Raw genomic sequence first — 25,152 nt, forward strand, 5'->3', positions numbered from 1 at the left:
TATCTGAAGGGGGGCTATAGGGATGCTGGGGAGGCACTCTTCATTAGGGACTGTAGTGATAGGACAAGGGGTAATGGGTTAAAACTTAAACAGGGGAAGTTTAGATTGGATATAAGGAAGACATTCTTTCCTGTTAGGGTGGTGAGACACTGGAATGGGTTGCCCAGGGAAGTTGTGAATGCTTCATCCCTGGTGGTGTTCAAGGCCAGGTTGGACAGAGCCTTGGGTGACATGGTTTAGTGTGAGGTGTCCCTGCCCATGGCAGGGGGGTTGGAACTAGATGATCTTAAGGTCCTTTCCAACCCTAACGATTCTATGATTCTATGAATTCTTACTTTCCCGTTACAAAATTGGGCATTTCAGACTACTGTTAACTTAGCTGCCAAGAAAAGATGGTTTATTTACAGAGAGAGAAAGTTGACAGCCATGAGGAAAAAACAGGAAGGACAGATACAGAGCAGATTTTAGGCATAACTACAGGCAGTCAAAAGAGCGACTGTGGCACCCAGTTCTCTTAGGCCAGTAATTGCAATACCAGCATCATCCAGCTCATTATAGTCACTCTCATAAGAAAAAAAGTTATCCCAGACTGAGCATCATATTTCCATAACCAAACTACACCAGGACTCAAGCCTGTTAATTTAAAGCTAACTCTAAACCACAGAGTATCATGTTTCCATAATCAGACTACACCAGGGCTCAAGCTGGTTAATTTAAAGCCAACCTCACTATGCTGCTCTGCAATCATTATTCTAGGCACTGCACGTGCACAATCAATACAACAGAGTAGCTTCTACTGTTCGTTGGTTTGTTGTACTATCTGTATACAACATATGGCTAAGCAGGTAACTTTAGCCTGAATATTAGAAATGTATTATAATTGCTACATGATCTGTTTCGCATCATTAGGTCTCTCCACCACAAGCCTGCCTACGTGACTGACCCACCTTTTAACAAGTAAAATTACCTAGTTTCCTCCTGTTGCAAGGTTCCTGGAGATTTGTATATAACAAAGCCTGGTCAAGAAGCTAGACTATTTATTGAACTCCAAAGTAATTTTGGTTTTGTACTGAATCAAGCTGAGTAAGAACATACCTCTTCTTTTCCAAGGGTTTTCAGATGATCCAGGATCTGTGCTATCACTGTTTCACACAGTTTATTAATTTCAGCCAGGAACTTGGAGTCTCCACCATACAGGGTATCATTAGAATCAACTGCAGAGATGAATTCAAGCTTAGGTTTGGCTAAAGAGCTATGCATTTATTTGCTACTGAAAACACCAGCTATTTATAAAAGATCAGATTTAGAAGTTATAAAATGACCCTTCTCCTCCAAGAAACACAAACAGAACAATCTCGTTTAAGTGCCTACCACTTTGTTACCTACTATCTCCTGATTTAAGGAAAAAAACACTGAAAAGAATCTTCTAGGTTAAGGCCAGTCCTGTATTCTGGATGCAGCCAGGTTCAAAAACATCTGCTAGACTTAAATGCAAAGCAATATATAGTGTTAATTTTCACTTTTCCCACAGAGACAGACTCCCTGTTCCCATCAGTTTAGAAGAGTATGGCTACAATCTTCAATGGCAGCAGGGCTGGGCCAAACAGTTTACTTACTAAAACCAGCAAGATTTTCAAAGGAAACTGCCTTTTTTAACTAAAATAAAGCCTTGACTACCTCAAAGTTATGGACAGAAATTCAGGAAGTGTATTTTCAAATTCAAAGACCCTGAAGGATATTTTTGGGGGGTAAGGGGAGAGAGAGCTCCATGTTTTTAGGGCTTATACAGTTACGATTTTAAACACGTTTTGGCTAAATTTATTTACGTTTTAGTAAGAAGGTGGTTACAAAAATTTGTAAGTTTACGTGGTTTAGGTGTATTCTGGGTAAACCAGAGAGCACTCGAGATAAAAGGTGATCCCCTTTTCTCAAGCAAACTTCATTTTAAGAAGCTAAGGTACATGCTCCACATAGGGAAAAAAAAAATCATCCAGCTACAAGGGAAAAATTAGTGATTTATATTTCCATGCTTCTTTCCCTTGAAATATAATTAATTCAGATTTCTCATCTTGGGATTATGCAGCTGTTTTGGTCATATAAAACACAGAGTGAAAAAAAGGGCAGCTAAACCACATTTCCTTACAGAACCTGAAAAGTAGATTTACTATAGAGTACTTGTTCAACAGACAACTATTTTCTGTGCTGCTAACTGCAAGAGGTGCTTTGTCATGGTTGGTAACTCTGAGAGCCTATCCAGCAGAAAAACTGCAGAATGTATTCCAGCCTGCCTCCTTGTGAAAGCCCTGTGCAACTTGAACAAAGGCCAAACTAGCTTGGCCTCTCGAACTAACTAATCATGTCAGTGTGCTTTAAAAGGCCTGATTAATACTCTACCTTAATTTAGTAACCTCTTTATGATCAGAAGGCAAACACTCAAATCTTAGAGCATATTAAAAAATATTACAAAAAGACTACAGCTATTTTATAAAATGAAAAATCTTCAGATTCTTTTTTTCTAGTTCTGAAAATTTTTGTAAGTTACCACCACAATTTCCAAAACTAAAAGCCTGTATTCAAAGCAGCAAATACACCCTTTAATAATGAAGAGTAGGCATTGCATGCTAAATTGGAGTAGTTCATAGATGTGAATGAAACACCAACAACAGGTGTAAGTCGACACTTTAGACTAAAAGAAAACCCTCCATACATAGGAAGTTCTAATAATTCATAGTTCTAAGTATTTGCACCAGCACCACCAGGAATAAACTATGTAAAACACTCTACACAGTTCCACATTAAAGAACAGACTGTACATCTGTTCAGGAGTCACTCCTGTGATTACTTTAAGTTACAATATCTGGACCTGCATAGGAAAATAATCCATTCTGTATTATTGACTATCATTGACCTTCATTAACTAGGTAAGATAACAATACTACAAATTGCATGGTGGAACACAAGGATACAGAGCCACCCTTATTTATTACCTTTATCTACATGGTAGATATATACTTCTTGAGTCATCGCAGACAGCAGATGCAAAACATTAGTATAAATCCTGACTTTGTCATCACTGTTATCCTCCCAAGTGTAATCCTGGATCACATTTAGCAATCCTCGCACAAGAAACAACACTCCTTGTTCTGGATGGTCCTGTAGAAAAGAAAAATCAAGACAAGTCAAAACCACCACCATAACCACCCCAAAACCAAACTTGGATTATTTGCAGTAATTCAGGGGCTTAGTCATAATATTACCTCTATAAAAGCAAAAACCACAATATAATTAAAGCTGACAACTACTTTTCTTAAGTAAGTGCTTTCTGCAAATCCTTTTAAAAAATTGTTCCAGTTTCCTTCAAAAATGCCCATTTGACCCATAATCACAAACTTGATCTAAGGCAGTCTCCATGGACAAACTTTGAAATGCTTTGTTTTCTAGTCACGGGGGAGTAGTACAAAATTTAATTGCCAGCTTTGTAACAGCTAAGCCTCTAAAATTACACACACCGGGTAGACTTTTTAATTTAAATAATGTCAGTAAGCTACAGAAACAAGTATATTACTCATATAATTATGAGTTTCAGAAGAACACCTACACTGGAAAGTCAAAGCTACAGACAATCAACAATCTTTCATTATGAAAGGAATATAAAGACATCCGATTTACATAAGCTACAGGGTTTTGCAAGTAGTTTTAATACTGCGCCCAGCTTATTTCAAAGTGATGGTGCAATGACACCAACATGCATAAAGACAAATCACAGTCCACTGGGGACACTTCCTTCTGATCATCTATCCTGTCAAGTAAGGAGAAAAGATATTATGGAAGCTAATTTCTGAATTCTGGTATCTCATTGCAAGTTCCTCAGTACTGAATCCATGAGGCAAATTCCTCCTTCAATCGTCTGATCCAAGCCATTTCTCTGAGCAGCATCAAGTTCTGATAATAGCCTTCCTTCAGAGGAAGGTCAACAAAATACCTTGGCTGTGTAAGTTTTATCTCAGATCTTCCAGACTAATTTACAATTTTTCCTCATCTTTCAGCTACAGCTGAAAATACAGGAAGGAAAATTACATCTATATGTCTAAACTTGGCAGCTGGCTAAAAATCGGAAGGGAGCAAAATGGCAGTATTTTGTGAAATATTCGTTAGAAGAGGAAAATCATGCACAAACACATCTATCTTTATTTTTTCCCACTCAAAAGATTAGGCAACCTGTAATAAAGTAACTGAAACTAATAGAAACTACAGCTGTATATTTTTCCCCTCCTCAGGTATTAGATTTTATAAGTGCTTAGCTAAAATACCACATTTCTGCAAGGATCTATTAAACCAGTAAATTATTCTTACACAATTAAATGATGGTAAGATTTCTTAGAATCATAGAATAGTTAGGGTTGGAAAGGACCTTAAGATCATCCAGTTCCAACCCCCCTGCCATGGGCAGGGACACCTCACACTAAACCATGTCACCCAAGGCTCTGTCCAACCTGGCCTTGAGCACCACCAGGGATGGAGCATTCACAACCTCCCTGGGCAACCCATTCCAGTGCCTCACCGCCCTAACAGTAGAGAACTTCTTCCTTATATCCAATCTAAACTTCCCCTGTTTAAGTTTTAACCCATTACCCCTTGTCCTGTCACTACAGTCCCTAATGAAGAGTCGTCCCCCCCCAGCATCCTTGTAGGCCCCCTTCAGATACTGGAAGGCTTCTATGAGGTCTATCCAAATCCAGTTAAGTGCAAGATGCTACCAAGAGAGGCAATGCTGTTCTCCAGCTCCAACTATTCTGCCTCCCCATTTTGCACTTGGGTGAGTGATTTTGCAGCCAATAAGCAAATGGGCTCAGCTTGCTCATGGAAAACCAAGCACTGCATCTCCCACTCCCAAAAGCCCACTGTACTCTAAATTTTTAAACAGGAAAGTCAAAATAGCCTATGTGCTATTCATAAACACATGACTTACCGGAACAACTAATAAGGTGGAAAAAAAATTGCAAAGGAATTCCAGGAGGAAGGCGTCAGAAGGTCGCATCTTTCCATCAACATTGATCATTTTTGGTACTTCAGGAACAAGGCTCACTGCAGCTTTGAAAAAAGCATCAGCTACAAAATAAATATATAGTTGCTGTATTATTAACTCCAGCTGTGATGGCACAGCCATGCCCCTGATCCAGTGACTGCTTCAAGTTTGTTTGAAATAGACCACAGAAAATGAACCTATGCTTAACTGCAAAGAAACTCGAGACTCAGCAATCAATATCTGCTGCAATTTAAGTGATGCTGGTTTTTCAAAAGAAGTTGCCACTTCACTCGAGGCTTGTGAACTTATAATTCTCCTTTGCTTAACAGGAAGACACCACTCTTTCAAATAGACTGCAAATGTAATTAACAAGAAAAGCACAGAATTCAAAACTGACTTATCTGGCTAATGCTTATGCCAGGAGAATGGGGAACCCAGAGGGGCATGCAAGGGGAAGATCTTGCTATCTGGTTCGCAAATTCATTCACAAAAGGCTATAAAGTTCTAAGAAATTATGGGTGGCTTTGTTTCTCTAAGTATTTACAGTTATTATCAGTAAAATGCTGATACAGTACCAGAACCCAAGGTATCGCTGGATAAAATGATTCTAAGAGTCACAATAGAGGAATTACAGAAATCATCCACCATTATGGCCTTGGCAAAATAGCTTTTAAGATGTTTTTCATAACTCTCTATTAAGTCTCTAATTCTACAAAACCCCTCAAACATGAGAACATCTATTCCTCAGTTTATTAAGTTAATATTCATAAATTAAAACCAATAGTTTCCCTCTCACCCCACACCTCCTATACATGCTAAAAACTCCCCCAAAAGATTCTGACAGCAACACTGGTTTGCACTGTCTTGGCTACATTTCAAAATATCCAAGCACCCAAATCCCACTCAAGCTGTTTAGCTACATACTTCAAAGCAACCTTCAGAATTAATGCTGCATCTTTACTTCAAGCGCAGAGATCGAGGCCCTGAAACCAGATTTTAGCAAAGCATAAAAAAGAATTCTTGGTGAAAGCCAAGAGATGGCTGAGATGGAGACACCACTGCCAGGCATTCATGGGTACTTCCAGGAGTGCAGCTTGCTCTGGAAAAATTCATTTGAGCACATGCGACTCCAAGCAAACTTGCTAAATATAGCCCCAACTGATACCTAATTCAAGCTCCTGAGGAATAGCAGGGAAACATCTGCTTTGGAAAAACTGTAAATTTTCCTGACTCTTATTTCTTTTCAGCAGACAAGTGCTCAATCCCTTCTTAACTTTTCAGTGCTTACAACACAGGCCCCTTCAGTCACACATCATACTTCTTTTATTCTGCACATGAGGTGAAATAATGACTTATTTATTTCAAACATATAAGTTTGAACAGCCAACCCAAAGGAAGGCAAGTAATCTTGCTGAGCTTTATTAGAGGAAGGAAAGCAGCAGCTGACGTTCATTCTAGCACAAGTAAATGAATCGCTGTCACTTCCACAGTTGTCTCAGGAGAAAAAAAAAGCACATGCCCTACATCACTTTATAATAAAAACATGTGAGCAGACAAATGAAAAAATGTGTCTCAGAAAACAGTCTGCATTCCAAAGTACCCACATCTGTGCAGAGAATACCCATGCCTTCTGAAGTTATTTCAGCGGGACAAGAAGGGTCTGTGCAGCAATCAGTCTCCATAATGAAAGAGAAATAAAAGTACCTCACCTGCTCTCCCAGCAATCACAGTCCTAGACATTCTCCTCTAAACATTAGACACAGCACGAAAACCAAACCCTCTATCTTCACTATGACTTTCTGCAATTTGATTAAATTTACTCTTCCTTGACCTCCTGCAGCCACTGCAAACGAGAGATGACTTCTTATGTGGTTGAGCACCTTCAGAGACACGAGCTCCCTCATTAGACCTGCTAGTTAGAGCAGCATGCCCAGCTCTACATGTGACTGCTGCTGGGAATGAGGAGAGAACTGTCCACGCCACAAACAGCTCACCAAGACCTATCCTCAATGCAAAAAGCTCCTCTCTGCCTCCATGTTGGTCCTTCCTGACTATGACAGTCACAGAACTGCTGCCTCCCTGCTATGACTCTTTGTGGCCGCTGTCCTCTCACCACTGCCACATGGTTGTGTTTACAGCCCCACACACTATTGCTGTCTCAGCACAACAGGGAGACTGTGGGGCTCTTGCCCCTACACTTTCAAATCTTCTTGCTTCATTCCTCCTGCCCCCCACAACACAACAAAAAAACAATAGAGCATAGAAGGAGTTGGTTGCATTTTCTACTAAAGAAATGGTTATTTTACCTTGGTACATCCAGAAGTACCGGCAAAGGAGAATATGTTCATTCTGCTATGGGTTCAGCCAACCTGCACTAACCACAAAATGGTTCTTACACTTGAAAACTAAAAGCACATTTATCCAAGGTATATGTGCTTTGTGAAAAGCAAAAATAAATTCACATTAATGCAAAGGTTTTACTATAGGCTTTGCAGAAAACTGTCTCCCAAACACTACCACCCTATTCACTTGCAGAGAGGTGTCAGAGTACGTATTACATGTTCTGAGTTTGGAGAAAAAATTCACTAAATAGAATGTCACAGGCATGCTCTTTTCCTAATAAGAATAAAATGAGCATTGGTATTTAATTCTTAATTACATTAATTATGAGGTTATGCAATGGTACTTTCTCTATCTCTTTTAACAGCCAATTTATAAAGCTATTGCTGTAGAGATGTTTCGAGAGAAAACCACATGCTTGCTTTTCCTGGTTTAAGAAGCCACAGGAAAAGTACCAAAACTCACAATAATGTTACATTCTTGATTAAAAAGAAACAGAAAAATACAACATACACACAAGAAGACTTCTTCTGGTGAAGGAAGCTGTACTCTTATCTGCCTAATGTATGACACTAGTTCTAAAGTGAGCCACTGTTAAGTTGGATAAGGGGACAGCAGCCTGCACATTAAAACAAATCATCATGATAAAGTCTTCCCAGACTGCTGTTAGTATCTTGTGCAGTGCTCCGAACATGACATACTTCATGCTCTGCTAAATTTATCCTTTCACAGCAGCTCCTTCATTTTAGTTGACCATAATCCCACAAATCTTTCCCCGAGCACACATGTTGACCTTCAGGCTACAAAAACTAAGTCTTGGATATCCAAGTCAGCACTTTCAGTAATACTGTCCCCTATGAAATTGGTGTTGAACATTTTGCTATTGTGTGTATATATGCACCATCATGAATATTGACATTTAATTATACATTCACACAAATATATGTACCTCCATGTATTTCTATCTATCAATCTGCCTACAAATAAAAATTTAACTTACATCGTATTTGCTACATCTAGGAGAATCAGGCAAAAAACCAAAGAGGAACAAAGCCATTAATAATGGGGAAAACAATTAAGCTCCTTAAGTCCACCTTCAAAGAGCAAAAAGGGAGTGAGTTTGACACACCTACACAAACTATTTTTAGTCATGGATACAATTACACAAGGCTAAGTACACCCAAAGGACAAGATCAGGACCATATGCAGTGTTCTTTCTGCATTACACATCACCTTCATGCCCTACAACACTGTCAAGCCTATTTTAATACTCCGAAGATTTTGCTTCCGCATATGACAGATGTTGGAAATATAATGAAGCCTTATACTCCAGTGCAAAAAAAAAAAAAAGCAAGCAGCAAGTGTGGGGGGGTTTTGTTGCCTTTCCTTTTTTTTTTCTGTTAAATAAAACAATGCATTAGTGTTTTGTCAACCAATCATTGCAAACATTTGGAACTCCTCCTCCTCACCTTGGTGAGGCCACTATGAGAGTTTTGCCACATTGCTGAAATGTGTTTTTCCCCTTGAGCTATTGAACATTCTCCATCTTAGAATTCTCTACACGTCACTTCCAATCTAGAAACTACAAAAAATTATTTGAAGTAACAAAGATGAAATTAATGGCTGCTGCATGGTGAACTGGAATGCACTATAATACTATTCCATACTAATTCATACTATGCTGCAGATAAAAAAGTAATTATGTGGATGAAGCCTGCTAGTGCTAGTTAGAGGAATAACTTGATTATAGATTGTTACAAGGCCTTAGTACTTCCAGACAAAGGCATACAGAGGCGTAAGTGGAGGAGAAGATTTGTACAGGGAGACCGTGCAGTATAAGCAAGAACACTGGATACAAGATATTTTATCCTTAAACTGTGATCAGTAAACACAACACCACCACCACCACCCAAAAAAGAAAATAAACCCAACAAATCCTCCAAAAATTCAGCCTGACTCTTTAAATTCCATGTAATCGCTAAAGGCTGTGAGGTAAGGTATTGTCAGCAGTCTATCAGTAATACTGTAAACTTCAAGATGATAAACTTAATAAAGTTGAATACTGTAGTTTCTCCTGGTTATTATGAAATGGGAAAAAAAAATCTAGCAAATGAGCAGACACAAGGAAAAACCTGACACAACACTGAAGTGTCAATATGGGTTTTGGAGACAGAAATCATTCCTCAGAAAGTTTTCGTAAGAACCCACAAGTTTGTGTTTAAAGTGACCCACAGCAAACAGGAATACTCAGATTTTTAAAAACATTTAACAACGTTCCTCACACAAAAGGCTTTTAAAACAGCTAAGCTGGCAAAAGATAGGGAGGAAAGTCCTCCTGAGGATTCATAAGGATGAGGTGGAGGGGGAAAGGAGCAGGAATAAAAAGTTTTCACAGTGGAGTGAAATGACGATTGTGTCCTTAAGGTTTGTCAGGGAAACAGGTCCTTACAATGATCTGGGAGGGAACAATGTTTGCAGACTAGTCTGGAACGTGACTGCAAAGAATCGCAGATGGATCTCATGATTCTGAGCAATAAAACAGCAGATGAAATCTAATATTAGTAAGGCATATGGAGAAAGAAGCAGCCCTTGCAGTAACTATAGAAAGTTAAGCTCTAAATAGGCTATTTACACTCATGAAAGGTTTTGGAGTCACTGTAGATGGTTCCTTGAAAACTACATCCTAAATAGCTGTCAAAAAGGCAAGGCAATTATAAGAATCATTAGGACAGTAATGGAAAACTGAGGTGTCACTGTATCATTTTTATAGCTGTTGTGCATTTATACCTGGGATACGGTCCCAATCTTCCCATTTCCAAAAGAATAAAATTAAAAAGGTCCCAATGCACGGAACCGTCTCCTTATTAGAAAAGACTTTACTGACTTGAATTCTTATCAACTTACCAACTCCATCATCTCATAAACAGCGTGAAGAAAATGAACCAAGAATGACTGAATTTATCACAGTACCACTAGTAGCTGCTTGCACTGAAACACTCAATATTTAAACAGCATATGAAAATAAATCCCTAAGTAGTAGATTTCCAAGTACTATGCAACCATAGAATTCACTGTCACATGAAGTTACAAAGGGCAAGAAGTAAAACTTGGTTTAAAAAAATAAATTCCTAAGGATCAGTCCATCTCATTTATTAAACACTGTCATCCTTGTGCAACTTTGCTGAAGGATGTATATAGACCACATGCAACTAAAAGCTAGGAAGCATCATTCTACACTATTGTTTCTTGTATGCTCCCTTGGGTAGATGCTACTAGACACCTTCAAAAACAGGTCATGGGCTAGACAGCCTTGAAGAGCTGGCAAACTGGTATGAAATGCTAGTCCGAAAAGCTTACAGAGAGAGAGATGCCCTCTCTGGAAAAGCTATTGGCTGGGATAAGGAGAAGAACAAGAAGCAGCTCAGTGAATGGGAGAAGTTTCCAGCCGTGGAAATTCCAGGTAAAAGTAGTATTTTTTTTTTTTTTCAAATAAAGCAACATTTAGTATTACTAGTGAGGAAAAACGTATCTCATTACTTTCTCCTAAAGCTACTTTACTGCCTTCAAGGAAAACAGTATTAAAAAAGATAACAAAGACATCATATCAGAGACAGCATACACCGATATCACCGGAAAATCCTGAGCCAAGAAGCCCCAAAAGCATTTGCTAAACAAAATAAAGATCTGTGTCGGTTGATTTGGGGGTCAAAGACTACCTGGTTTTATGAAGTTTTATGCTTGACAACATCCCAGTGAAATTAGTCACACAGAATCAGCTGAATTACTTTATTCACCCAGCATGTTACCTGTGAAGCGAGGCAAGGATTTCATGGCCTTTAAAATGAAAATGCTGCTCAACACACATTACCAGAAAAGTTACATCATCTCTACCCACCTGCTGAATGCTGTGACCAGCAATTAAAAAAATCACGCTGTTCTCTGACAGTCAAAAGCAGCATTTCAGCAGGGAGGAAATGTATGCAATTAAAATAATACCTATAGGTCTTTTCCAACCTGGTTGATTCTATGATTCAAAAATTCAGGAAAGTGGTAACAGAGGATGCATTTAATCTGAATTTAGTCCAAGCACTCCCTATGACAGAAAGCATGACTGATGAGAATTCAGTATTTTATGTTGGCAGCATGCAGCATTCTGTGGCTCAGATTGAAAAAAAGAAAAGCATATCTCCATAAAATCTAGCATCTTCCTATCTTCCTTTCTAGGGTGGGCTCTTAAAAGGCTGACCAGAGGTACAAACTGTGCATCCAGGACAGAATCACTTAAAATGTGTCGAACATAATCACAGATTCAATTTATTTGAAGCACTTCTTGGGAGCTGGAAACAAAAGAGACAGTAGTCATAGTATCCCAGACTGGTTTGGATCCTGGAAAGGACCTCAAAGCTCATCCAGTTCCAACCCCCTGCCACGGGCAGGGACACCTTCCAGTAGACCAGGTTGCTCCAAGCCCTGTCCAACCTGGCCTTGAACACTGCCAGGGATTGTGCAGCCACAGCTTCTCTGGGCAACCTGTGCCAGCACCTCAGCACCCTCCCAGGGAAGAACTTCTTCCTAATATTTAATCCAAATCTACCCTCTTTCAGTTTAAAGGGTGTCATGATTAATACATGTTGAACAGCATGCCTGGACAGACATCTGTCAGTGTATTAATACTGGACTTCTCGTGAGCCTATGAATTCATTTTTCCTGACACAATTTCATCATATTAAAGAAAATCTATTCCAAGAAAAATTACAATTACAGCTTTCTAATACTGAAGTTTTGAGGTGAGTTCAAACAAGCACCACACAGTCACTTTGATTAACAGTGAGGCAAATCCCAGCAGGCAATGCTCCGATTTGATAGAGGAAATTGGAACAGCTAGACACTAGGACTGATGGTTACTGCTGCTACCCCTTGGGATTGGGAATGACACAAAACCCAAACTCCTCCACAGTTACAGGCAGATCAGCTGTGGCTCTGCAGTTGTCAGTAATATCTCAGTGCAATTCTCAGACTGCCAAACTTTAGTTACTGCTATGACCTGCACATCCATTTTATAAAACAGCAATCTTTCAAATTCCCCTTATCTACCCCAATTGGTACCATAACTCCTTTTTCAAGTTAGATACATTGGCAATTTAGAGAAATCTTCCTATTACCCATTACCAAGAGAAGTCTATTCTGTCAAATTCAATTTCATGGAAAATTCAACTTCACAGAAAACAACAGCTGGAATTTTAAAGAGGAATTGCAGGCACATGTACACACACACATCCATACCTCACTGGTGACTGAGCTATCAGATCAGGTACATTACCTTTCAGTTTTATTTCTCTTCCCAATTCTAAACAGATTAAACTAATTCCAATCAGCATAAAATAAAGGTTATATACAAGGCACAATTTCACTTCATAGCCTACTGCTATCATTAATTACACACTATTAAAACTTCACGTCACACTGCATTAGTTCTTGCAGACCAGTGTCTAATTGCCATCAGTTAACTCAGTTAACTGACTGGATTTAAAGTTGCTGTTATGAATTAATCAGTACTTCTTATAAAATTGAAATGCATTACAGATTAAACTGTGTTAAAAGTAACTTTCAAGGACGTTATCTGACTACAATACATCACAATCTGCAGAAACAATTCACAAAAAATGTCCCAAGACTGGTGTCACTGTTCCCTAACTGGTTAACACATGCTAAATTACTCATGCAAGTGACATGTCTCTGACTAAAAATTATACCCGAAATAGCATTCCTAAGGAAGCAGAAAAATGTGTAACAATAAAACCTTGGTAAACCAAGCGAGCTACTAAACTTTGCATACGCTTCATTTCAACAAAAACTGAGATGGACCAAATGCTCCTCCCTCTAGACTGTGGGTCTAAAACTCAGGAGAGAGTGGCTAATAGATACGTATTTTAGAGATTGAGTTCACAATACTTTGCACATACCCGTTACCTTAAAAGATTTTAGAATGGGGATCCTACTCATTGTTTAGTGAGTGCATTGTGTTCATATGTCAAACTCTCACACTGAAAAATGCGGATAATTGTCAGAACCCAGGAGCATCTCTCAGAGAAGACCTGGATCACAAACATGATGGGAAGGCAGTTTATAAATTGAAAGATTATTAAATCACAGAGTTGGTCCCACAATGGGCAGGACATAGACCTTGAAGACTGAACAATGCAGAAAAACTGCTTTGGATTTCTTCTAACTAGAGATACACTGCAACAGAGCAACAATAACAAAAATTGATACAGATGATAAAGTAAGCTGGTCAATTAAACAAACACAAAGAAGAAAAAGTGAGTCCATTTTTGGTAAACTCTTATCTACAAAGAAACTGCACAGTACTAATTGTACAACAACAGACTTTGCAGATCTTTTATTTTCACAACATACTTGGACAAAATGGCTTTATTCTAAATCCCTCTGCTTTGCTACATGGGCAGTGTCAGATTCAAAACAAAGAAACACAACAGTCACCCTGTACTAAAAAGTCTTTATCAGCATCCTAAGTCAGCTTGTTTGTGCAGCTGGAACTTACTGGTAAATGCAGGGCTTGGAAAGCAAGCTCTTGTGAAGAAGCAGACAGCTAAAACAAAGAATTAATAGCCACAACAAAAGATGTTGCAAAGTAATCCAATTTATTACTCTCACAGCCCCACTGAAAACATGTATAGGAAAAGCATTCACCATTAAAAAGCAGACATTTAAAGTCAGTATTAAAACTGCAAAACAAAGTAGAATGACTTCACTTAAAAAAAAAAGGAAAAATAAAATACTGCAAACAGTTAAAAGTATGAAAAGACTTTCAGAATGGGTAACAGGTTTCATTAGTGGTATGAATAGGCATAAGACAACATTAACCGATGATGCAGGCTCAATACTCATTCTGGTGCCCAGAGGAGCTCCAGCTGTTTCCCCAAATCACTTTTTGCCAGAATTTCCAATTACTTAAAGACTGAGCTAAAGGATGGTTACAAACTGTACTCAGGCCCTGGTTCAATAAATATTTCAGATCAAAACTAGAAAATACATTTTTCATCCTTCATATTATGTGGTATTACTCCATTGCTTCACTCTGATGCAGAGGCATATTTCTTAGCTAAACATTTTTCACACACGTGCTTCAGTAGCAAGTTTCTAGCATCAATGACCTAAGTTTTAATTCTTTTCCAGCCTGTGGCAGGATTTTGTCAGCTTGTGAACTACTACACAGACGAACTAGTTCCTTTTCCCACAGTTATAATAAAGCACGTAATTTGTGACTAGAGTGCTTGCATAATTATGCAGGAGGAAAATAAAACATTCCATGCTTTCCATAATTTCTAAGTCATTTAGGACAACCTACCTCATAGCCATGACTATATCATGCAGACTCAGATATCTGTCTTGGTTGTTTAGATCACAGGATGCGTTAGAATTGAAGAGTTGCTTTATGTGACAAGTTTTCACTGTAACAATGCTTGAAACAGGGCTGTATTTTAATTACATCATAAATATCCTTATACAACTTATGATTTCAACCAAGTTATTATTCATAGCTAGAAATACTTCTGAAATAAGAGAACCTTTAAATAGACAGATTTGTGCCTTACCTTGTGAAAGACACTGATTTGCCAGAGCAACCTGTCCAGAGTGCAGATACAGATTAAGGCGTGTGAAGATACCACTCAGAGATGGAATTGTAATGAAGCAGAAGGCAACACAAGCCTAAAGCAAATTAAAAAAGGAAACTGAAGAAAATTCCTATCTCAGAGTTAATTCCTATCTCAGAGTTACAGCAATCATTACTGATTTTACACACCATTAGGAATCAAAATCTGTAAATTGGTTTGGGGAAAGACTTTCCGTAAAAAGAAAACATTACGTGAAGTCCAAAACCAGCAACTTCAAATTTCTTATTATTTCAGTAAGTATAACAATATTTATTACTATTAATTCTTGTTATTACAAGTACATTAACTCAAAGCTTACTCTATGACTCTAGCTCAGAGTCCCTCTCTCCTCAGGTAACCAGCTTGCAGCTCAAGACCAAAATGTAGGAAAGCAGGGACAATCCATGTCAGGTGCACTGTGTGCATCTGGGAGGAAGCAGATCCAGTGCAGCATGCTGCAGCTTTAAACCTACTGGAACAGGCCAAATACCTAGGCTGAGCAAATAGCTCCCAGCCATACAGAACTTGGCCCATGCCACCCTCACTATCCTTTGTCCAGGACATCAGTGCCCAGGTACCACAAACAAAAATCCATTCTTTAATGGTAGCATATGTAAACACCTTCCAGCACACAAAGATGAAGACATCTTAGTTCATAGAATCATAGAATAGTTAGGGTTGGAAAGGACCTTAAGATCATCGCTACATTTCAGGTGAGAAGGGGGGAACACAAGCAACTTGCACAGCTTGTGCATGGTTCAAAGCTCATTTGATCATATCTGTATAGACTCAAGAGGCACTACAGTTGAAAGCAGCACTTTATTTGAAATTCAAATACTGGTTTCAGCATATCAACACTGATATTATGAGACAGTTTAAATATATTCTTTTCTCCCCATCTCCCATTCTTGCTGCGACTGTTACGCAGAAATTACATACTTGGTTTCATACCTAGTTTGAAAAGCTGAGCTTTCTAGAATTCACATGAACATCCTTCCAATGGACCTTCCTTTGGAGAGGGAGTCAGTCTTACTGTTCTTTTTTAACACAAAGCTGCTATATTAGATGCTTTGGGGCTTTTTTTTTTCTAAAACAGCAGCATTTGCTTTAGAGAGTAAAGATCAATGGTAACAAGAGAAAACAAGATTACAAACAGCATAAAAATTACTAACACATTGGTTTTGCAAAAACTATAAACTTAGGTGGCATCAGATAGTATTGTCTGCTACGGCAGCAGGCTCAAAGTTTGTTGGAGTCAGACCTACCCTGACAAACGCTGCAGTCTTTCTGGAATGATTTCCTTTCATCACCTTTCTTGTTTCCATTGCCAGCTGGTTCACAGACTACACATAAAAAAACAAAAGCAAATCATTAAAGAAAAATGCACAGACTTATTAGGTCAGCAGCAAGTAACAAACTGCATGTTTTACTGCACGCACTTAAAGAACAGAAACTGTCAAAAGGGACCCTGAAACGTTGTGCTCTCACTGTACTACTTAGTTTTCACTTGGAGAATTTTAGTGACTGCCTTAAGGCAAATACAATTCTGAAGGTTTGTGAAGGGAGACTTGCTGATTTATTCAGGCTTTAGGTCCTCCCTTGCTTCCCAGCTATAATGCCGTCATCACCTCCTCCCTGGTGGAAAACCCACGATTTCTAGTTTATTAAAAAAAAAAAACAAACAAAAAACAAAAAACAAGCCCAACCACAAAATAATAAAAGGATTTAAGAGAAGATACAATGCTGCAAAGGAATCAGATGCAACTAATGCTCACCTGACATGTGACTGAACACAGAAAAGAGATTAACCTTCCCCATCACAGCAGGACTCTGCTTGTATCTGCAGTCAGACATAGTCTAATCTCTCCTAGATGGAGGGTTACAGAAGATAGAACCGAAATTCTGACTGCATAAAAGTGCCATTTATTTTGTAAGACATGAAATCTCTAGCAAGACAGACAGTTTTCTTTGTTGCAATGATACCATGCATGCCTGTCAAGCAAGAACTTCACAGAGTTTAGCATGATAACATGAGAGATAAGATCAAAGTCTACTTTAAAAACACCTGATAAAAAGACTTCAGACTTACTCTGACATAGACCAATAATCTGGACAGGGAATGGGAGAATGTCAAATATATCCCCACTTGTTAAGATAATGGAGATAAACTGAAGCTTACATGAATCAACTGGACTAGAACAGGCTCCAAATTGCAAAACATTGACCTGGCTTCAACATAGAAACTCAGCTGTTGTTCAAAGTCACGGCCAAATGAAACCTATAAAAGACAAAAACTCATCGTTTTTACCATTGTAGGCCATTAACTTTAAGAAACAAACAAAAAAAAATGCATACAGACAAACCACAGATATTCAAAAGTCAAAATCCCTATATAGTGGTGTAAGAAAAACTCCCACCGCTAACAAAAAAATAGCACCTGGAGTATCTGTGTCCTTTTAACTGTATGATTTCCAATACCTAACCTTCAGGGAAACTTGAAGGTTTTGCTGCTTTTTTGGCCATACTCCACAGGATCTCCTACTTCACAGATCAAGAATTTATCAATAAAACAAAATTTAAATCCTAGATTCATGAAGTCCTTTCAAAACAAGCAGAACTCTCAATTCTTCACAGAACAGGGATAACACTTGTTACAGTTCATACTTAAAAAGCAAAACAAAACAAAACAAAACAAAAAAGTTCTTTACTGTTAGGGTGGTGAGGCACTGGAATGGGTTGCCCAGGGAAGTTGTGAAAGCTCCATCCCTGGCGGTGTTCAAGGCCAGCCTGGACAGAGCCTCAGGTGGCATGGTTTAGTGTGAGGTGTTCCTGCCCATGGCAGGGGGGTTGGAACTTGATGATCTTAAGGTCCTTTCCAACCCAAACCATTCTGTGATTCTAAAACCCCAAACAACAGAAAAACAGAAACAGGTCAGTGAATCTGTACTCAGATTCCTGTAATTTCTAGTTGATATAGGGCCTCTGAGAGAGATCAGCATCTTCCTAACCAGATGTACCAGTTGTAAAAGCAGAGTTTCCTCCAGTTTGGTTAATAAATATATGCTTATATAGCATGGCAAAAGCCTGAAAGCTTGCAGGCTGGCAGGAAAGAAGTAAAAAAAACAGCCGCTGTGTAAGTGCACCCTAATTCCAAGCCTCTAGATTTAAAAAACCCAAGTGCTGTCAGCTGGAGTGTCTCAGCTGTCAGTTAAAAGCCCAGCAAGAGAAACAGTCTCCAGGCAGTCTACATTTATGGATTTAAATGGATTTTTTTCTTCCTAATAGAAGTAAAGGTTGCATTATTTATTATTTCTCAAACCACATACAAAAGAAGATTTTTTTCAGAATTAAAATGAAAATGACATTTAATCTATACAGGGAAAGATCAAAGGAACTGTGCTGGAAAACAAAGGATTGCTTCTTGCATTACAGACAACTGCCTTTGCCTTTCCTCTATTTGTGCAACTGCTGGTTCTTGACTAAAGGTCTCAAGAAAACTTCTCTAAAACCACAGTGCTTTCCATACAAAAGCCTGACTAAAACGACTGCTACAACACCTTCCCACCCCACATCTAATGTGTGCTGGTTTAAAATTTATAACTAGTCATTTTGCTGCTATGGGATTTTATTTCTCCCTAAACCAAAACTGTAAAGCCACATCAAATATTATTCAATGTGGGAAATCCTCCTAAAGGGAATAATACAATATTATCCTGCATATAAAGCTTCATAAAGCAAAATTATATTAGAACATATTAAATAGCAAATTATAGCTGAAGAGAAAGCAACCATCTAGAGATAAATTCATGGCACTGTAACAAAGAACAAAGACAACAAGTAGAGACAAAGCCTGTCAGCTCTGACTATGTGAAAGAAAAGCCAAGCGTTGAGAGTACCTGGTTAGACAATAAAAAAAGCTTGAGAACATCTCCCTAAAACAACCTGACATCTCAAACACAACAGACGAGAACAAAAGATTTTATTGGGGTAAGAGGGAGGGAAGGGTTAAAAATCAGTTTCAAGATAATTGGAATTTTTGTGGGATTCCTAATTTGATGATACAAATTATCTTATTTATAAATTAAGATAAGCAGAGATAAGAAATTGCAAGTCTTTTTTTGTCTGTTTTTTAAAGCTGGTATTGTCTCCATTTAGAGCTGGATAGTGGAACTTCATTCATATAAATCAGCTATAATAGGCAAGACTTTAACTGCTGTTTAACTTTCAAATACTTCCCATGTTCCCAAAAAGCTAGCAGAAAACATGGTTAAACATATGCAATTTAAGCTCTCATGTCAGCTTCAACACTGTATGACATTTATTTCAACACACACACACTTCATAAAATTCACCAGTTGGGCTTTTCAATGGTCTTAAGCAAGTCAGACACACAGCCTCTGATTCAGTGAAACAGGCACCTGTTTTTCATGGGGATCCCAGGCAAATCCGAGCTACAAGGTACAACCCCAACAGTTGCACACAATTGTCACTCACCATTTTTATGAATCCATTTATCAAAGCTGCTAACATTCTTTTCTCATCCTCAAGTGTTAGTGCACTATAAGAGAAAATTTACATGGCAAATTTTAGCATATTTCTTGCCTTACTCTCCATAAAGGTTCAAATGACACATAGTATTTTATATAATATTATGTTTATATAAAGTATTTTTCACACTAAGTCCACTAAGCTCATAATTTCAGTTATAAAGCAATAAAACTAATTTTAAGAGTATCACTAAGTCAACCATGCACCAAACTAAATTCCAAATTAAAGAAAATAAATGTAAAAATAACTAAGAGTGTCTTTAGATTTTACAAAAACTCAGTTTTGGAATGAGAAGGAAGCTAAGCTAATGTTCTTTTCTGCAGCGAGCAAATGGCTTCAGCCTTATGTTACAACGTGAGAATTTGAGCAGGAACTGACTATAAAAACCTAAAGAAACTGCTAAATCTATTCTTAGAAGAAAATTATCCTATTTAAGGGGAAAAGCTTTTAAAATACACTTTAAATAGTATATGTAACAGTTAAAGTGCTTATTTTAGAAACAACATCTGTTCATTGTTTCGCCTGGGTTTTTGTTTGGATTTTTGTTTTTAACTAACCCTGCCACATAATTAGAAAAATAATTAACATAACCTTGTTACAGTTCTAACTTTTTGATGTTTTAGTAAGAACTGAATTAAAATAATATGCAAAAATAGTTTCTTTTCAAGATTATCACAGACACCTATTCCACAGCAACAGTTCAAATATGATTTGAAACAAATTTGCATCACATGAAAATCCAATAAGCCAAACCTGTTTTGCTGAGAATGGATGAACAAAAAGTTAAATTGCAATTAACTAATACAACTTAATCCTTTTACTATTATCTACTTGGTTCCAGCTTTGACCTTTAGCATATCAGTTACCAATTTCCTAGCTCAGACACCAGATGGGAAGAGAACAATAGTTTTATTATACAAATTCAGTAAAGGAGGAAAGAAAATCTCAGCATGATTAGTTCATTAGTGCATTGCCAATCAAAAGAGCCAACTGATGGGCTCTGAAAGGCTCAGAAGACTTGTAATGAGATCTCTGGGTCAGTTATAGGTTTCCAGTTCAACTCTGAATCAGACCCCTACCAGCCTACAGGCTGTTATCGTTCAACAGCTGTTATGGGGGTCAGTGAGCCCTACACAATGGCTTGGGAGTTTCCTGAGCCAGGATGTAAAGTAGCTGCAGGAGTTACTTTAAGTTAGCCAGGATTTATGATGATTTGCCAATCAGAGAATATACAACATAAACAAGCTAGTGATGTACCAGCTTATCCCAGCTAATGAACCACTGGTTTAGGGGACTTCAAGGATCCCAGTAAATGTTTCAAAATGTTTTGGCAAAATGTCAGAGAGAGCACCAAACATGGGTTGCAATAAACAGCTTAATTTTTTTAACAAGCTCTTTCACCTTCAATATATTGTTCTATGTTAAGGTTGAAGTTGCTTTTAGTATAACATAGAGCCAAATAAGGTGCTTTAACCCAAAATAAAGCATTCTAGCTGGTGTAAATTGGAATTACATGCCAAATTGGACTTCTTTACAGGCATTAAATCTTACATTCATGGCATATCAAGGCTGAGAAAGTTACAAGTTCCTTTATAGCATCTGCCATGCTAAGAGGCTCTGGGCTCAGAGTGCAAAAAGAAACTGCCCTTACAATTCCACTCAACCTAAACCGCAAGAAAAAATGAGGTTTTTGCTCTTAAGATCTAAAATTTGCAGCACTGTGATTCTGGCTCTATTTTCAGACACAATTTTCTTGTGCTTTTTCAAATTACCTGCAAACCACAACTGTTTTTCACATTGCACAACTCCTATTCAAACAGTGAGGGTGACACAGGGCAGCCAGGGTCCCCAGCAACCTCAGCACTCAAAGTCAAGGAGAAAAGAGGAGTATTTAGGGGAAAGGCATCGAATGTTCAAAGAGCTTTTCCTTTGTTCTAACTTCCCCTACTCAAGTTCCTACAGATCTTGCAGGTGACCTTTTAAAGATTTCACACCCCTTTGTAATGGCTGAAAAAAGTGGCCCAAGAAAAGGTGCAACTGAGCACAAAAATTTGTACTTTAACAGCTAAATATTCACTTACATCTCAAAAATAGCTTATTATTCACTATAATTCAAAGATTACATTGGTTTCTGTCTCTGCTTAGAGTCCCTGATTCACTAGGAAACTACAAAACTGTTGCTACTTTCCTTTTAACATTCTGCTTCAGTATTCAAAATAAAGCAGTAACTAAAGAGCAAATGGTACGTGCTGCAACTTCACTGCACAGCTCTTCCCTCACCGCTAATTGGATTCATGTCTTAATCCACCATGAAACAAACAGCCTCAGAAATGTGAAACTGTACACCAAGCAGCCAAACTTTGCAATAAAGACAGTTATTAGTATGAGTAAAGTTAATCTTACTTCACAGAATCATGCATCGTCTTGCAGATATGCAGAAGAGCATTGAGTATAACTGGATCCTTTGTAGATTCCTGCTGATGCCTGTAAAAGTATTTCAGGAAAAGTGATGAATAATCCTGCTCTGTCTAAATGAAAACCAGTTACTAGAATAATACCAATTTAAGGCATAATTCAAATTATCACCATTGTATGACACTACAGAAGTTTTATATTCATTTTCCAACCAACAGAACTCCCTAGAATCATGTGGTTACAGATGTACAATTCCAACAAATGCCAGTCAGGAAATATTATCTTAATACATGAAGCTTTACTGCCAAGCTACAGAATCTGACTCCTTAAGGGACACAAAAAGCTAGACATGGGATACATTAAGGCAATCTAGGAACACCAAAACAAAGCAATCCTAGATCTATCCAGAAGTAAAGTTTCTCAGCTACCGATGGACGGGCACGCATGGTGTATGTCACATTTAGGTACAGAGGCACATGTGCAGCAGAGCACCACTAAGATGATTAAGGAGCTGCAGCATCTCTCATGAGCAAAGGCTGTTTAGCCAAGAGAAGAGCAGGCTTTGGGGGAATTAGCAGTGTATATAAATACCTGAAGGGAAGGTGAAAAAGTAAAAAGTGTTTCAAGGAACATTTTAATTATTTGAAACATGTTAATTATTTGAAAAGGGAAGGACTTGTAAGTTCAACTGTGGAAATACCCATTTTTCTGCATTGGATCTTGTAACAAGAGACTGTCACTCTTCCTCCATTATAGTAAAGTAACAGTTCTCTGCTGTCACATCAGCTGGAACATGAAATAAATTTCATAAACTGACTTAGGCAATGTAAATTTTAAAAAGCTCAGAGAACAAATATTGTGTTAATCCACAGCAAGTCAGCATCAACATTATTACTTCAATTTCAGCTTTGTGAACAGTTATACAGTCAATCAACAGATTAACCGAATTGACACATTTTCTTTTTTTTTCCCCCAAAATCTGGAACATCTTCACAAGATACGTGGCCTATATACCGACTTACCTTCCCTAGCAATCTGTCAACAAATTCCCCAGACCCTCCAGAGTGCACTTAATCTCAATATTCTCCACTTACTTAATAAAAGATTCCATAATGCACTTGCAAACCTCCACTCTCACACTTTCCTTCTGGAACATATCCAGAAATGGCAGGAATTTCTCCTGAAGGTACAAATACATAAACAAGTAAAATTAGGTATTTTACAAACAGTACACTGAAACAGTAAATATGGTGGGGTTTATATTCATAGCTGTTTCAGTTAAAATTATTTTACTGAAACAGCTTAACATATGACAAATTCAGACATCTATGGGAACTAAAGAAAGGATATTAAAAACAATGAAAACAGGCCATGTGCCAGCAACCATTTTCCATGTACCCAGGGTGATTTATGAAGGCCCAAGATATTCACATTTCCTTCCAAGATAAGGCTTTAGGTTGCTAAAATACGAAATACTTTGTTTCTGTATCATATCAAGAACATAGCAAGGGTAAGTTTTTCAGAATTATCTGAGCAATTTGTGAACAAGACTTGATTCCAAATCCACAGGGTCACTCCTGAATATTGCTCTTCAACTGGTTTCAGCACTTTGATGCTCTTTGTTCCTCTTTCTCTACCTCATACACAATCCCTGACCTCTCCAAGTTTTGCTTGGTTTCAATGCCAAATTTAAGCCCTATAACAGAGCGTGTTAAGTACAGACTGTAACATAAAACCAGCTATCAGCAATTACACAAACACACAAACAAATAAATGGTATTTTATCTTCCGCTGATTGTCACTTATGCCATAGTAACAAACATACAGAATCTAACAGCCTAAGGAAAAACAAATGGGAGAAAATTTGAATTAGAATAATGAATATATAAGTAGTAAGCAGCAGTTACCAAGTCAGGTAAATTCTCTTACAGAAACAGTGCTAAATGGTTCTTAAAACTTTATTAAACAGAGTATCACTTACCACTGAGAAAAGCAAAGAGAAGTCATAGATATAGGTAATAACTTTCTGAATAATTGACTGCAGCTAAAGAGAAAAAAAATAAAAGTGTAAAATAGAGGGAAATTATTGTAATACAAGTTGCATCAAGACTATCCACACCAGGGATTATTCTTCTCTATTTATTCATAGAAAACCAGGTTGGAAGACACTTCAAGCATTCATCAATGTCATTTCTTTCCCCAAAGCAGGATCAACTACAGCTATGCTGTCCCTAGCAGATGTTTTTCCAACATGCTCTTCTGAACTCATATAATGAGAGGGTGATCAGCCTGCTCAGGCTTTATTTGTCGTTTATAGTTAGGCAGATTTTTCCGATTTATAGTCTGCATATCCCAGCTCTCTTGACTAAAAGAAAAAAAACACAAAATAAACAAACAAAAACCAAAACAATTTTCTAAATCTTCTTTTGTAGGCACTTTATCTACCCTCCAAGTAACCACAAAAACCTTCTTCTAGAACCTCTTCAACTAATTCACATCTCACCTGGCATGCAGAACTGGACACGGTAATTCCCTGAAGCCTTAACAATGCCAAGCAGAGATTATTTTAAGGTTTACTTCTGTATAAACAGCCTGCCATGACTGCTCATTTTCTTCAGCAGAACACCACTGTTGGTATAGGAGTTAACTACTGCTACTTCTAAATACATATGTCATTCTGGTTTACTATTTTTCTGAAAGACTGATGTGCAGACAAAAGTGAAGGAACAAATCACAGCATTACACTGCTCCAAAAGGCTTCCCAAATTATAGCCAGGGTTTAAAAAGAATTATTTTGTGGTAACAGGCATCAGTAACGTTTAAGATTTAAATTCATCTAAGAAAATGCACATCAGATTTTTACAGATCAGGCAAAACAAATTCTTTACCTGGGGGTAAGCATCTTCAAAGGCTCGATCAGGAGTCATGTGTTTGATAACATCAGCCAAAACTGTATTGACCTCCCGTTTCTGTGTAGTGAAAAATGAGGTTACAAAATACAGTAATGAAATCGGCACATGAATCAAGTCACTGAAAACTAGTCGGAGTTCCATTTGCCTAAGCATCAGCTTTCTACAGAGCTCTAGTTAAGTCAGGAACTTCAGCCATAGCTGTAGTAAATCATTACTTAAACTGGTTCACCTGCCA

At 37.9% G+C, this 25,152-nt stretch overlaps 1 protein-coding gene across 4 annotated transcripts in view; it reads right to left on the minus strand.

The window, feature by feature from the left end:
- VPS35L (VPS35 endosomal protein sorting factor like) overlaps positions 1 to 25,152 on the minus strand; it is a 56,057-nt gene that overhangs the window by 7,758 nt on the left and 23,147 nt on the right. For all 4 annotated transcript variants that reach the window (XM_062634670.1, XM_062634680.1, XM_062634698.1 and 1 more), the window contains 11 exons: positions 24,894 to 24,974; positions 23,987 to 24,049; positions 23,100 to 23,185; positions 21,994 to 22,074; positions 19,537 to 19,600; positions 17,222 to 17,320; positions 16,308 to 16,385; positions 14,983 to 15,097; positions 4,970 to 5,109; positions 2,988 to 3,153; positions 1,096 to 1,214 (listed from right to left, as the gene is read on the minus strand). In XM_062634670.1, coding sequence (XP_062490654.1) covers positions 1,096 to 1,214; positions 2,988 to 3,153; positions 4,970 to 5,109; positions 14,983 to 15,097; positions 16,308 to 16,385; positions 17,222 to 17,320; positions 19,537 to 19,600; positions 21,994 to 22,074; positions 23,100 to 23,185; positions 23,987 to 24,049; positions 24,894 to 24,974 — 1,092 coding nt within the window. The remainder of the gene's footprint in view (positions 1 to 1,095; positions 1,215 to 2,987; positions 3,154 to 4,969; positions 5,110 to 14,982; positions 15,098 to 16,307; positions 16,386 to 17,221; positions 17,321 to 19,536; positions 19,601 to 21,993; positions 22,075 to 23,099; positions 23,186 to 23,986; positions 24,050 to 24,893; positions 24,975 to 25,152) is intronic.

Source organism: Pezoporus occidentalis, unplaced genomic scaffold, assembly GCF_034315485.1.
Source record: "Pezoporus occidentalis ecotype Australia unplaced genomic scaffold, CSIRO_AGI_Poc_V1 ctg113, whole genome shotgun sequence".
Taxonomy (NCBI): domain Eukaryota; kingdom Metazoa; phylum Chordata; class Aves; order Psittaciformes; family Psittacidae; genus Pezoporus; species Pezoporus occidentalis.